Source organism: Parasteatoda tepidariorum, chromosome X1 (genome assembly GCF_043381705.1).
Source record: "Parasteatoda tepidariorum isolate YZ-2023 chromosome X1, CAS_Ptep_4.0, whole genome shotgun sequence".
Lineage (NCBI taxonomy): Eukaryota > Metazoa > Arthropoda > Arachnida > Araneae > Theridiidae > Parasteatoda > Parasteatoda tepidariorum.
Window position 1 is genome coordinate 28732672 of NC_092214.1, and position 14385 is coordinate 28747056.

A 14385-nucleotide genomic window follows, 5' to 3' on the forward strand; every position below is an offset into this window, starting at 1 on the left:
TTTTTTCGTCTTACGTTTTTTTGCTAGAATTTCGAAAATATTCCATAAAATTAAATAAAACTTTTGGATCAATTTGAAATTGATTACAAAATTATTGCATTTAAATTTGAGAAAAATTCGCTAAAAACTGCGCGAGATATGAGTAATTCAAGTAGTTATTTTATACTGAGCATGCGCGAAAAAAATTTTTTCTTCTTAATTTTGTAGTGAATTGTATTTTTCAACTTAAAAAAATATCAAAAAATTTATAAGTAGTTTTTTTATTCTTTAAAAGAAAGCTCAGGATGTGTAGCGTTTAAGTGCTTAAAGGTGCTTATTTTCACTTTTCGTTTTTTAAAAGCCCTTAAAGGTGTTTTTTTCATTGGGTGTTTTTAAAAAGTGCTTAATTTTCCCTTTTTGAAAATGAAATTTTTCCTTTACCATGTTGATTTTCGCTATGAATTATTCAAAAAGACATTGTTTACATTGTTCTATTCAACGTTTTCTCAGTCAATTCAATCCCAATCTATTTCGGGTCATTGTTAGTCCGTAGCGTATGAAAATGCCATTCGTTTTACATTATTCAAAATTTCATGATTTTTGACAATTGTCAAAAACAATGCCATAAGTTTTTATTATTATTATTATTATTTTTGACATGATGGTTAAAACAGGGTAAAACCGTCAATTGTCAAAAACTTTCCAACCAATTATATTTTTTTAAAGTGCTTAAAAATATTTTTTGAGTGCTTGAGAAGTGCTTATTTGTTGTTGAATAATTTGGCTACGCACCCTGAAGCTTAAAATGATTAGTTTTTTTTTACAAATTTCCTTTTGTACTATTAAACAAGATTTATTAAAAATGACACCGGCATTGTTGGGGATAATCCCCCATAAAAGTATCTTTTCTTTCGCAAGTTTTATTTCCTAATACTATCGAATTTTGTGGTCCGTCCGGACCATTATTAGAAGTGTATTATCATTTGTTATGTTTAATAGTGCAAAATGCAATTTGTGATAAACCCCTTATTATTTTGAGCTTTCTTTTAAAGAGTAAGAAAAACTACTTAGAAAATTCCTTTAAACTTTTTAAAATTTTTTTTCTTCCCATCCGCAGTATAAAATAACTACTTTAATTTCTCATATCTTGATCAGGTTTTTACGAATTTTTCTCAAATTTTAAAGCAACAATTCTGTAATCAATTTTAAATTGATCCAAAAGGTTTGTTTAATTTTATTGAATTTTTTCAAAGTTACAGAGAAAAACGTAAGACAAAAAAAATTTGCTTTTTTAAAAAAAGTCCATATTTTCATAAATACTTCAACTAGGTTTATGAAATTTTGTGCAATTATTGCGTATAGTAACCAAAATAACAATAATAAGTTAAAAATTTATAACTGCATTTTATGGCATAGAGTGCTAAAAAACATTTTTTTTTTCTGTTTGTAATTTATTGTCGGTCCCTTAAACCACAAAAGGCTTTAAACTTCATTGATATGTATGAGAAATTGCACGATCTAATTACTTCCAAATTTATAAACTTATTCTTTAAGTATTTTTTGAGAAATAGCAGAAAATGTGTTAGTATCGAAGTGTTTCTATAATTTTGTCCAACCCCTATATGAGGAAATAAATAAAAAAATATCTTTATTTTTGGCTTTGAAAGGCATTTGTTCGGGGAGCATCTAGGGCATTTGTATTCCATGATAGAATGATTAATCTCGAATTTTAAATAGTTTTTAATGGGATTCAACAACAAGTTTATATAAAAAAAGGATTTTATATATAACTTATTGTCGGAAAAATAATGTTTATGTAAAGTGAATCAGCTTACATCTAAAGTAGTTAGTGAAAGCAGCTCATATCGTCTAGCTGCTATATTTAAAGTTAGCTTTTTCTATCTTATTTATAACCGTCGTTGAANTGATTAATCTCGAATTTTAAATAGTTTTTAATGGGATTCAACAACAAGTTTATATAAAAAAAGGATTTTATATATAACTTATTGTCGGAAAAATAATGTTTATGTAACGTGAATCAGCTTACATCTAGGTAAAGTAGTTAGTGAAAACAGCTCATATCGTTGAACAGCCGACCCAATTTTTGGGTTTACGACAACTAATGTTCAACTCCTTAGCCTTGTAATTTTGAACCCAATCCAGAAGACAAGGGAACTCCTGGTTCAAGCATTGGGTGAAATTTGCCTTCGTGGAGGACTTTTTGATGGAACTAACCCGCCTTTGCGTTACATGGAGAGGAAGATCACGAGAACCTCCCACGGTTAGCCTGACGGCAAGGGGACTCTAACCCATTATCCGTCTACCACTGAGGATATTTCACGTCAGCACTGTGGTCGGTGCAAGCCAGTTGCGGAATTCGTATCGATCAGCCATCGCCGGGATCGAACCCCGGTTCACCTCAATGGAAGGGAACGCTCTATCCTTTGAGCCATCGCGGCTCGCTTTTTCTGTCTTGTAATTGGTATGAGATAGAAGAATAAATTACAAAGCTGTAAGCTAAGATTTCCAAACCTTTTTTTTTTTTAATATTGTACTCTTTTCGCCAATTTTTTAAATGTTTGTTGATCTCTTCGAGTGTGTTGTTTCCTTTGAACTGGAAAGTTATAAAGCAGAGTGAAATGTTTATAAGTGTCATGTGACAAGAACAAAATATAGCTGACACCTAAAAGTTACTTGACAGTCACAATTTTCTTATGAAATTTTACAGTCTTCGAGTACGTTTCTAACGTAACCTTAATATTGATAATTTTAAAATACATTCAACTTTCAATCCGGCGTGTTTTTCTCTAATCTATATCTATCTCTAAGCTATTTGCTTCTGTGGGGTTCATTGTAAAATGTAAAAATAATAATAATAATTGTTAAATTCAAGCAAAGGCAATTGTTTGCAAAATGGAAATATGGTAACATAATTGCCTTAACGAAGTTTTAAAGAAATCGTAGTTTTAACGTATCTTAATATTTTGATAGTAATCAATTTAGTCAGGCATTGGCAGTAATTTAAAATTTGTTAATTTTTCTCCCCAAGCAGATTGGCAATCACAACGTAAAGGAAAAAAATAAAATAAAAGAAACTTATGTTTACGACAATTTGATTACGTAAGCATAAAAAATAATAATAAATTCAATAAAATTGCCTTGAACGAATCACAGAATTTATACTGAGTACAAAATCTTCGGCAGACAAATTTAAGGCGATTGTTATGTTAAAATTTTTTTAAAGAAATATGTAAACAGAAATACAAGTTATAATCCAAAAGCTGAAAATTTTGAAAATTCAAAAAGCTTTTTACGTTTCCCTTCTTTTGGAATTTTTTAATAAGAACAAAAAATGTTTTCTTGATTTTTTATAAGTTATTTTTATGATTCATAAACGGATACTTAAGAAAATAAATCTATTATCAACACTACAGTTAAAAAAAAAAATGTTTAAATTCACAACTTACTTGGGACGTATTTAAAGGATCTGGATACACTTTGTTGTTTGTAGGACTATGGCCATCTTGCAAGCCCAAAGATAGAGTCCTGTAATCCGTAAAATAAAAGTGTGCACAAATACTTAATAGCAAAAATTATAAATAATTCGACAATAAATTAGATTTAAAACTTAAAAGGCATGCTAATTTGTATAAATATTAAATACCAAATAAAAGTTAGTTAAAAAAAATGAAATACACATGCTGATGAAATGAACCTTGGTTCTTTCGAATAATTTAATAAAAACAAAATAGATAACTAATTTTTAATGCGAGAAAAGAAAGAATATGAATATTGTTTAGCTGGCTGCAATAGCAATTTTAATTGCTATGATGAACTGAAACTGTGATAGTCAAGGAAGGTCATTTCGTAACACCCTGTTTACTAAGATAATAATATTGAGTTCTATTTTTTATTTTATTTATTAATATAAAATTTCTCTTTGTAATACGGAATTTAGTTTTGTACATTTTCTTTAGCAATCAAACTTTTAATGTTTCGAAAGTATGCCGAATATCGTGATAATATTCCGTTAACTTTAACTCGCTCACTCCGTATCCTGCGATTTTCACGGTAAATTTAGAAGTAGCAAAATTTGCACAGCTAGCAATTTCCTAAGATGCATTTTTTCTAACTGTCCATCCCACTCATAGTTTCATTTCGACTTGACTGTAATGTTTAATTGTTTATTCAGATCAGGATTAACAGATGGCGCTGGTTGTCCATATTTCTGCGAACTAAATAAGCAGCATTTTGCGCACTCTTTTCAAAACTTATAGATGCTTGTCAGAGGGATTTGCTGCAAAGATTGCGAGACAAGATGTTGTCTTGAGCTTTGTTTCGAAGTTTGTCATATGCAATTTTATTTCTATTAAATGTTTTGTAAATATTTTCATTAGTATATACATTTTACCTTTGCACTTCATAAAATAAATCATAATTTTACCAAGATTAATTTTTAAAATGTTGTTTTTGAAAGATTATTCTTTGATTTCCATTTTCCAACAACCATTTTTATGATCCAATTCTACATTGAAAAAATAAAATCTCTTTTAAAATTTTTTTTCTATATTTTGGCTCTAAAATACATATAGATTTGAAATATGTAATAAGAAATATGTAATTTTTTAGCCTATTTTGATAAAACAAATTACGCAGTGAGTGGGTTATTCCTCATCAGATTTTCAACGCTATATTAAATGTTGATGAATCTTGAATAAATCTTGAAATGAAGCTATTTCTATGTGTTTCACGTAGATGCAATACAAAAAATCCAATTCTACATCGAAGAAATAAAATCTCTTTTACAAATTTTTTTTCGATATTTTGGCTCTAAAATACATATAGATTTGAAATATGTAACAAACAATACGTAATTTTTGAGCCTATTTTGATAAAACAAATTACGCCGTGAGTGGGTTACTCCCCATCAGATTTTCAACGCTAGATTAAATGTTGATGAATCTTGAATAAATCTAGAAATGAAACTATTTCTATGTGTTACATGTAGATACAATACAAGAAAGGATTACAGGTAATAATAAGAATAATAAGGATTGCAAAAAATTCAAACCAGATTTTTTATTCTTTCGAAAAAGTTGAAAAATTAGTAAAATTTATGCTTGTTATTTAAATATCTCATGGTTTTCAAAGAATAATTTTATTTTGGTCTTAAACTCAAAATATTGTTGGAAGATTAGCTGTAACAATAGCTGGAAATGTCTGAACCTGTCTATCTCGAACTTCTCAGTAATACACACAAAATTAAAAAAATACTTATAAACAACTAATAATAAAAGCTTTTGTATCAGTTACATATAAATTATATATACCATAGAATTAATTTTTGATGAAATAATTCTGAATTTATAAATGTACTATAGCCTTACCTTACAAAAAGAAATTTTAAACTCAATGTAGTTTTGTTTCTGCTTTTTGTTTTGTATAAGTATTTTGTAGGATAATGTTTTTTTTTCATTAAAAAAAAGACTATCCTAAATAAAATAAAGTTTGTTATGGAGAGAAAGAACTTGATTCAGGTTCTAAAAAGTTATTACAACCATTCTACGACATAATCGAATAACGGAAGGGAATCTCGAATCTCTGGTGGTTTCGATGAACTTGGTTCGAATGCTGAAAAATTGTTACAACCAGCTGACAACCCAATGAATAATAGAAATGATCCTCGAACCTACCTCTGTTGGTTTCCTGTGTCTTTCTTAAGGAAAAATCACAAGTCTAAGTTACGTGTAAGTCGGAATGTTGTTGTTGTAGTTAATTTACGTCACACTAGAGCTGCACGATGGGCTATAGGCGACGGTCTGGGAAACACCCCTGATTATGATCCGAAGACATGCCATCACAATTTTGATCCTCTGCAGAGGGGATGGCACCCCCACTTCGGTAACCCGACGACCTGCACGCGNCATCTCAATTTTGATCCTCTGCAGAGAGGATGGCACACTCGCTTCGGTAGCCCGACGACCTGCACGCGAAGTCGAGCACTTTACGGTATAACAGTTTAACGAAGATCAATACCGCACGTCCTCGGTCCCTATGCAGACTGATCCAAGTGGTCTCCCACCCACACACTGACTGCAGTCAGTGATGCTTGACTTTGATGATCTGCTGGGAACCGTGTCTTAACGATCAGCTAGCTCACTTCGGGACATAGGGTAAGACGAATCTACAATCATCAGTGCTGAATCCAAACTGTACCTTGAACTGATCTGAATTTAATTGTACTTGAAATCCTGTAAGAAGCTTGTTCTCAATTCCCCCCCTTTTTTTATCACAACACTATTCGTTTATAAGTTTAATGACATCTTGAAATTTTCTTACTTACTTCACACTATGTTTATGGGACAAACGTATTTATTTTATTAAAAATTAAATTTCTCATACTGAAACATTTAATTTTTGTCTTTAGTAAAAGTATTCTTGCAAAATGTAAGTTTAGAAATTGCATATTCCTCCAAAGATAAGTGATAACCTGGTCGCGCCTTTCTAAATCAGATATCTTTTAGAGCTCTAATTTAATACAGCGCGTACTTTTTTTTACCAACAGCAGACATGTCTCGCCAAAAGTGGCAACAATTAAATTTAAAGCTCTTCCACTGAACGCTGTTTTTCGAAGCTCTGTCGCCAAGGAAAATGAAAAAATCCATAGTTTAAGTGCCTTACACTAGAAGCAATTTGATGATTTTAAACTATATATATAATCTTGAAGTGCAGAATCATCTAGGCTTAAGAACAGACAATAAATAACAGACAACTTAAATATTTTAAAAGTTATTAATTTAGAATTGAAATTTTTCAACCTAGATGAAAGTGATCAAAATCACTGCTATATTCTCAATTTTTGTAAATTTTTATGAGCACAGATAATGCAGCATTGGACTAAGTTTTTAAAAATTAAAAAATTAGACTACAAGCGCTTTTCATTTTCACAAAACTGTGGCTTTTCTTCATAGTGACGTTTTGCACCATTTTCAAAATAAGCGAAGACAGCGCTGCCTTTAGATAGACTAAACTTGACCTGACAGTCCTTAGTTGCTAACTCACAGCAATTATAAAAATAGCATGTTATTCGCAAAAAAACATAATTCCGTATTACGACGGAGCCTTCGAAAGGAGGACATTTTGATGGAACTAACCCGCATTTGCGTTACATGGAGAGAAAGACCATCAGAACTTCTCACGGGTAGCCTGATGACAAGGGTACTCCATCCCATGATCCGTCAATCATTGAGGATATTTCACGTCAGCAATGTGGTCAGTGCAAGCCGGATGCGGAATTCGTATCGACCAGCCATCGTTGGGATTCGAACCCGGTTCATCTCATTGGAATGCGAACACTCTATCCCCTGAGCCTCTAATTTAATTTGTTAATTTCCCTCAAATTTAATATACTATTATTTAATATTCATGTTCTTTGTACAAAACATTTGTGAAAAATTTGGCACTTAAGGGCCCCGATCAATCAATAATCCGATCATCTGAATTATCAATACCATGCAATTTTTTTTTGTGAAAATGTTTAATTATTAAAAAAAAATGTTTTGAATATCACCAACGTGAATCCTCATAGAGAGCTGGGCTAGGCAGATGCTCATTTCCCCCACCCTTGCTGACTCTGAATATTAAAAGTCAATTTCTAGTTAAATGGTTTATTTAAAGTAAAAAAGAAATCCATTTTATTTATTTCTAAGTAAAATAAGTTCCTTAACCCCTTCCTTCTCGCTCCCGTGAAAATGACGGGGTGAGGTTTCGCCCTCTATTTCTCGCTCCCGTGATATTGACGGGCTGGAGTGTTCAGTAGTAACGCGCCGATAAGAATAAAACTAAATCATTTCTTTTACCCGGAAAATATTTTATTTCTCATTTTACTCACCAGATGGCAGCACCAGGATATTTTTAAGGTAGTTGTAGATAGCTTATTTTAAACTAGATGTCAGCACTAATCAAATACGTAATACAAATACAAAAACCAAAAGAATAGGCACTTTTATGACCGTTTTCTGGAAAATTAACCGATCGTTAAGGGGTTAAGAATCGCTACGATGTCTATATAACTGTGGTTAAATAATTTCAAATACAAGTTCTTTTTGTTTTAACCCATCAAATATGTTGTTTAATAAAGCTATAGGAGTTATTTTTTTCATTTCCTCCATTATAATTCATAACTTTTTCCATTATGATTTTCATTTATTAATTTTTTTTGTATATCTCATTTATATTTAAATATATTTAAATCGAAACTCAGGAAGACGATCAAGGTTAAGTAAAAGCTTGAAAATGGGATTGCCGGAGAAGGAGTGAGAGTTATTAATTGGCGAAATTTGATTGCGCTTATAAGTGCAAAATGATGCCTGATTTAGAAAAGTGCGACCCTCGCGTAATCTGAACATGCAAATTTCTAATGAATAAATCTAATTATTTAAATTTTTTTAATGTAGAATTTTTTTTTCTTCTTTAGTTTTACATAAGAAGTGTTTTTATTCAGAATGTCTGCTTTTCTTTCATCTTTAAAACATTTGAGATTTCTTTCTACTTCAGATTGCTTTCTTTAAATATAGAAGAAAAACGTCGTTTTCTCGTCCTCTAACGTGAGAATGGCATCTAAGAAATTATATTGAAAAGAAGTGTTAGATAAATATTTATGTGGTCAGTTAGGATGAACCTGAGCCTGAATGTAACAAGTCTGAAACTTTAATGCATGACATTTTTCAAATTCCTCTTTGGGATGAGTAAAAACAAAGATTCGTAAATAAAAACCTCTGGAGTAATTACCAATCACACTACTCAATTCTATAGCTGTCTTACAGTGGATTAATGGTAAGACGCGACTCCCAGTAGAACACCGAAGTCAAGCATCACTGGCAGTGGCCAGTAAACGGGTGGGTGATGACTTTGACCAGACTGCAAAGAGACCGAGGGTGTGTGGTAGTGGTCCTCGTTAAACTGTTCTACCGTAAAGTGCTCGGATTCGCTCACAGGTTGTGGGGCTACCCTGGTGGGGGAGACATCCTCTCGGTGTAGAAACGAATTTGCGATGGTATGTCGTCGGATCATCTTCAGAGATGTTTCCCAGACCACCGTCACTAGCCCATTGTAGCTCCACGAAGGCAAATTTCTCTCAATACTTAATCCAGGCGTTCCCTTGTCTTCTAGCTTAGGTTCAAAATTACAAGGCTACGGAGTTGAACATTAGTAGTCGTAATCCCAAAGAATTGGGTGCGCTGTTCAACGACGGTTATTAAATAAAATAAAACATCCCATTGTGCTGCTCTAGTGCGTTGTAAATAAAGTACTACTACTATTCCATAGCTCTCCAATATATTCCAGGAAATAAAAGTAAAGTTCTTCCAAAAGAGTCAATGTTCTGCTAAAGGGGTCATACTGATTAAGACTCAACAGTTTTGAGACCAACTATACAATGATGATATTATGGTCAGTATTGCGCGCCTATTACTTTTACTTCCGTATAGACTACTGATACTTATCGATCTGAAGCTTGTCGGACTTTAATCCACCACCGGATATAGAGCTCCAATCCTTTACAGTGACAACTCAGAGCCGTAGCCATTATAGCTCACATTTTAAGATTTTTAAACTAGATTTGGATATCAGGATTTATGTTTAGTTTTAATGACCACTCTTGTTAGACGCGTGAATTATTTTTCAGGGCGCTGAATTCCAATTAAATAATTGGGAGTTTAATACAGTCTGAAGCAGCATTGTTCACTGCTTTCGGAGCAGTAATTTTTTTCTCTTAGAACAGTTTGGTGAGACAATTTTATCATTTTTTAAGTGTTTTGGTACTCACAAATTTTACTAAGAAAGGCATACTCAATGGTACCATCTTAATTAAACTACCAACTTCTTTGTTATGGAACAAAAAATTCTTTCTCAGAGCAACCGAAAGCAGCGGCATGTTTTGGAATCAGGTGGAGTACAGCTGTAGTGAATAGGAACAGCTTTGCAACAATTTTATGCAAAAACGGACGCCTCAAATGATGTGGAAAAACACTGTTCAAAAATGCCTGATTTGAAGCAGATGAGGTAAATTAAAACAGAAGCTGTTGGAACAACGATTAGAGAAATAGAAATTTTGAACTTTCTGACTGTTTCATAAGTGGATATCGAAAATAACTCTTAAGTTAAATATTCGATACATAATCAGAATGCCTCACATATAGAGGTACAATTTGTGATAAAATACATGAAGGGTGAAAATATCGAATCGCTCCATGCGTTTGACAATGGTTCCGTGAATGCCCAGAGGTACAGGCAGGAGGTCCTACAGCCCTATGTGCGTCTTTTCAGGGGCGCTGTTTGCTCTGAGTTCATTTTTATGAACGACAATGCGCGACCACATAGGGCTCTCATGGTTGATGAGTATCTGGAAAGCGAGGATATTCAACGAATGGATTGGCCAGCCAAATCCCCTGATCTGAATCCTATTGAGCATGCTTGGGATGCTTTTGGAAGAGCTATTGCGATGCGCCAACCTCCCCCCAGAACCATTCTGGAGTTAAAAATTGCTCTGGTGGAAGAATGGGAGGGTCTTCCACGAGTCCTCATTAACTCCCTTATTAACAGCATGCATACTCGATGTGCATGCTGTCTGTCTGTCAGGGGTGACCATATTTCATACTAGTGGCAACGCACACTGTACAAGCCTCACTTTTATTGTCATCTTTTATCCTTAAGTTCAGACTACATTGGATTTATTGGCAATAGGTCTTGCCAGTGAATGGCACTTTCATTTTTGTTTTGCATACTTTATTATCATGGAATAAGCTATATCCATACCAAATTTCATTTATTTATATTCAGTATTTTTTGAGATGTTTGGGAAAATGTCTTCCATCTCTTAATTTTGTCTACCAGTGTATAAAAAAAAGAATTAAAAAAAAATATGATCCCAACACAACATGTGAAAATTTATACGAATATAGGAAATGAACTACTTTTATTGATTATTTTTATATCGTACGAATGAAGGACTGTGAAGTCGAAATGATGCCCTAGGTTACTGTTTTCAATTACTTTTATAATAATTTTTTATTCATTTGTGTTGCTCACACCAAAGGAACCTTTTTGAAGTAATTATTTTAGCTTCAGGAGTTCTAGCGTAACGCAAGAAGCTATTTATATTTTATTAATTTTTCACACTGGTTTATACAGTCAAAACGTTTCGAGATAGGCAGGTTTGCATGTTTCTTTTCCATACATTTTAGATTGTAAATATGATACCATTTATGGGTTAACTAATTAAAGCTTATATAGTAGCGATACATAACCATCTTTAACAAATATATTAACATGTAAACATTAATTACCTTTTATGGACAATACAGATACATAAAGGTGCAGACAGAAAAAAGGAATAGAGCAAAAGAGGAAGAAAGCAAGCTTACTGTGAAACAGGAAAATGCTCGTTCGTTTCCGGAAACTTTCTGGGCCGTCCACGACTCAAATGACGCCTGTTGACAAATTCACAGTCATCTACCATCCAGAACGAGCCAAAGTCATCCTCATACCGCACAAAACACTTATGGAGGGACAGATTGGTGCGTATTGCATTCTGTGCAAAAGAATGTGTGGGGAAGGTAGGGTGGTCCATTCAGTTGGTGAGGATGCAATAAACACAAATGCAGGAAAAAGGATTGGGAAAAATAAAGGCAGCCAACATAAAAATAAAGGATTGAAGGGAAGGAAGTGATGTGATAGGGAGAGAGAGAGAAAAACAGAATGTTATTGATAGTGCAAGAATGACACACAAACATATACATTGGTCACTGTACACATAAACATACCCAATTCTCTCTTGTAACCTTTGCGGTCTGCGCTTGTAGAATTCTATTTCATCCACTGTCCACACTGCCCCTTTTATATTCTCTACTCGCATAAAACATTTGTGCAAGCTGAGGTTGTGTCGAACCGCATTCTAACAATAAGAGACAGCTACTTTTACAATGTGGACTACACTACTTACATATAGTAATTTGTTTTGTTTATGTCTTTCGATTGCTGTCACTTCCTCTGAGCGAACTGTTTTAGGTGGCTATTAAATGTTATTGGTAGCAAAACACCCAATTAGATCGAAGATTCGCACGAAACATTTTCTTCAAAAGTGTAGATTAAAAATAACCCTGTTACTTTTATTACTTTTTTTCTCAATAATAGGCATTAGAATTAAAAAATAACGAATAATTTAACTCATGTTTTACTAAATAATTGGGCATGATACACTTAAATGAAAATAATTTGAAGATTCGTGACTATCTTACATACAGGGTGATGACAAAATAACTTAGCAAATGTTTGAGATCGTAGTGCTTAAGAAAACGGGTGACATTTGTGGATACAGGTATTTTACGATAACCGTTATTAAAAACAAATAATTTTTTCATTGACTAAATTTTAAAAATTTGAAGAATTAAAGTACTTCTTGATCGTAAGAAAGGTTCTTCGTCGCAAAATAAGAAGAAAAAAAGAATTGTGAACCGCGATAGTTTTTAAGAAAGTTATACTAATTGAACTTTAATGCCCATATTTTAAACTTCGATTTATTTCCTAAATTTACGACCAGTCACATACACCTGCGAGAATTAAGTTTATACTAATCTTGATAAAATACTAGTTTTTCAGGTTTAAAAGGTTGAAATGGATTGGCTAAGTAATAAACAGGAATTTTTGTTCGTAAAATGTATTACGAAGTTTTTGTGTTACTTAGAATATTCCTTATTTTTTTCGGGGAAAAAAATGAACACAAAAAACTCTAAGTTATTCCAATTTTCATTGTGTATTATATATGTTTCTGCAGTGTGGAAGTTGGATACGTAGTAATGAAAAAAATGGGCTGTCAATAATGTTATGAATAAAAAATAGGATATTCAATAATGTCTACACACTTAACATACATATTTTTAGAATCTTCTTGTATAAATTAAGCATAAAATCAATGCTTCATCTATATATATATATAATTATTTTTTTAAAAATTTTTTCTTAAAGATTTCCAAAAATATATGTGATAGGCGGTTATTATGGATGACTTTTGTAAATGTCAACATTTATAACAACAGTATACATTTGAAACAAAATAATAAATGATACAAACCATTATATTCGAATGGTATGATTAAAAAATCAGCGAGGATTAGTAGCATTTGTAGAAATTTTTCATGCATGTGTCCTTGCAAATTATTGTCTATTTCTGAGTTTTTTTGCTGTATTTTGTTGCTAAATCGAACATACTTTTATTGAAATATAAGCATCAGACATTAGGAAATTTTTTGCGCTCTCTTAGCCATTTCTTTTTCAAACCATAAGTAAATTATGGCATTATCATAAAAATGATGCTTGTTCCATTAAAGGGGATAATTAGGTAAGCAATAATTATTTTTTTTTTATTCGGAGCTTTACATTGTTAAAGATATTCTTCAACGTTTCTCTACTATTGGGTGTCAATTTAGCTACATAATATGGTGTGAACTTGTACCAATGTAGAGGTACACTTAGAAGAACTATGGTAGTTGAACTAAATCAAAGGTATTCTTCAGACCAATTTCTCAGTGAGACGATAAACCAAGTTTTTTTGTGAAAAGGTGTCTTTAAAAAAATTTGCTTCAAGACGCTTCCTGGTGTCGAACTCCAGTAATGAACAGTGAAAAGTTCAGTGCTCTTAATAAAGCAATCGCGGTTCATTTCAAGGCTTTGGCTTTTCTTTAAGGTTCTGACGAAATAAATTTACAATATTTTATTAATGTTTTTCGTTTTAACAAAACAGTATAACAGCAACAGGTTCTCTACTGTAGAAAAAATATCCATTAATTTAAGAGGCATTGCTTATGAAAAAAATAATTGTTTAACCGAACCAAATTTTCAAGAAATATATAAATGTTCCCTTTTGGAACTTCTGAAAAATCCTTGCAATTACTGCTTCTTCTTTTATTATGAATGCATAACAGCATAAACAATATTATTTTTAGCTGTGCAAACAGAACAATTAAACCTCAATTGTCTGCTATCATCCATTAACGGATTAACATTAAGATTTTTTCAAACAGTGTACGTGCCAACATGTTCTCTCATTTTTTTCACATTCCTTCAGTTAATAATTATCAATTAGAACTTTACAACAAAAATCTGACGATTTAAGGAGTATTTAGTATAAATGTACTCAAAAAAGTTTTACCGGAAGAAGAAACAATGAAATAGTTTTAGGCACGATTAATCAATTTCTTCAAGACTATTTTCTTCTTATCTATTGACTGAGAATTACACATATTTTTCACTTGAACTGTAAGAAATTTATACTTTTTTAAAGTATTAATTGGAAATTTTGATCAGTACAGTTACTTCTTAAACATCGATTTTTGGAAAAATAGGAGAGCT

General features: G+C 32.1%; 1 protein-coding gene across 10 annotated transcripts in view; it reads right to left on the minus strand.

Moving 5' to 3' along the window:
• Window positions 1-14385, minus strand: part of LOC107446663 (forkhead box protein P1) — a 241511-nt gene that overhangs the window by 6056 nt on the left and 221070 nt on the right. For 6 of the 10 annotated variants that reach the window (XM_071187439.1, XM_071187441.1, XM_071187442.1 and 3 more), the window contains 2 exons: window positions 11403-11569; window positions 3447-3525 (listed from right to left, as the gene is read on the minus strand). In XM_071187439.1, the coding sequence (XP_071043540.1) occupies window positions 3447-3525; window positions 11403-11569 (246 nt within the window). Of the gene's footprint in view, window positions 1-3446; window positions 3526-11402; window positions 11570-11801; window positions 11933-14385 lie in introns of all 10 variants that reach the window. The other 4 variants (XM_016061360.3, XM_016061362.3, XM_043043956.2 and 1 more) reach the window with 1 other exon arrangement.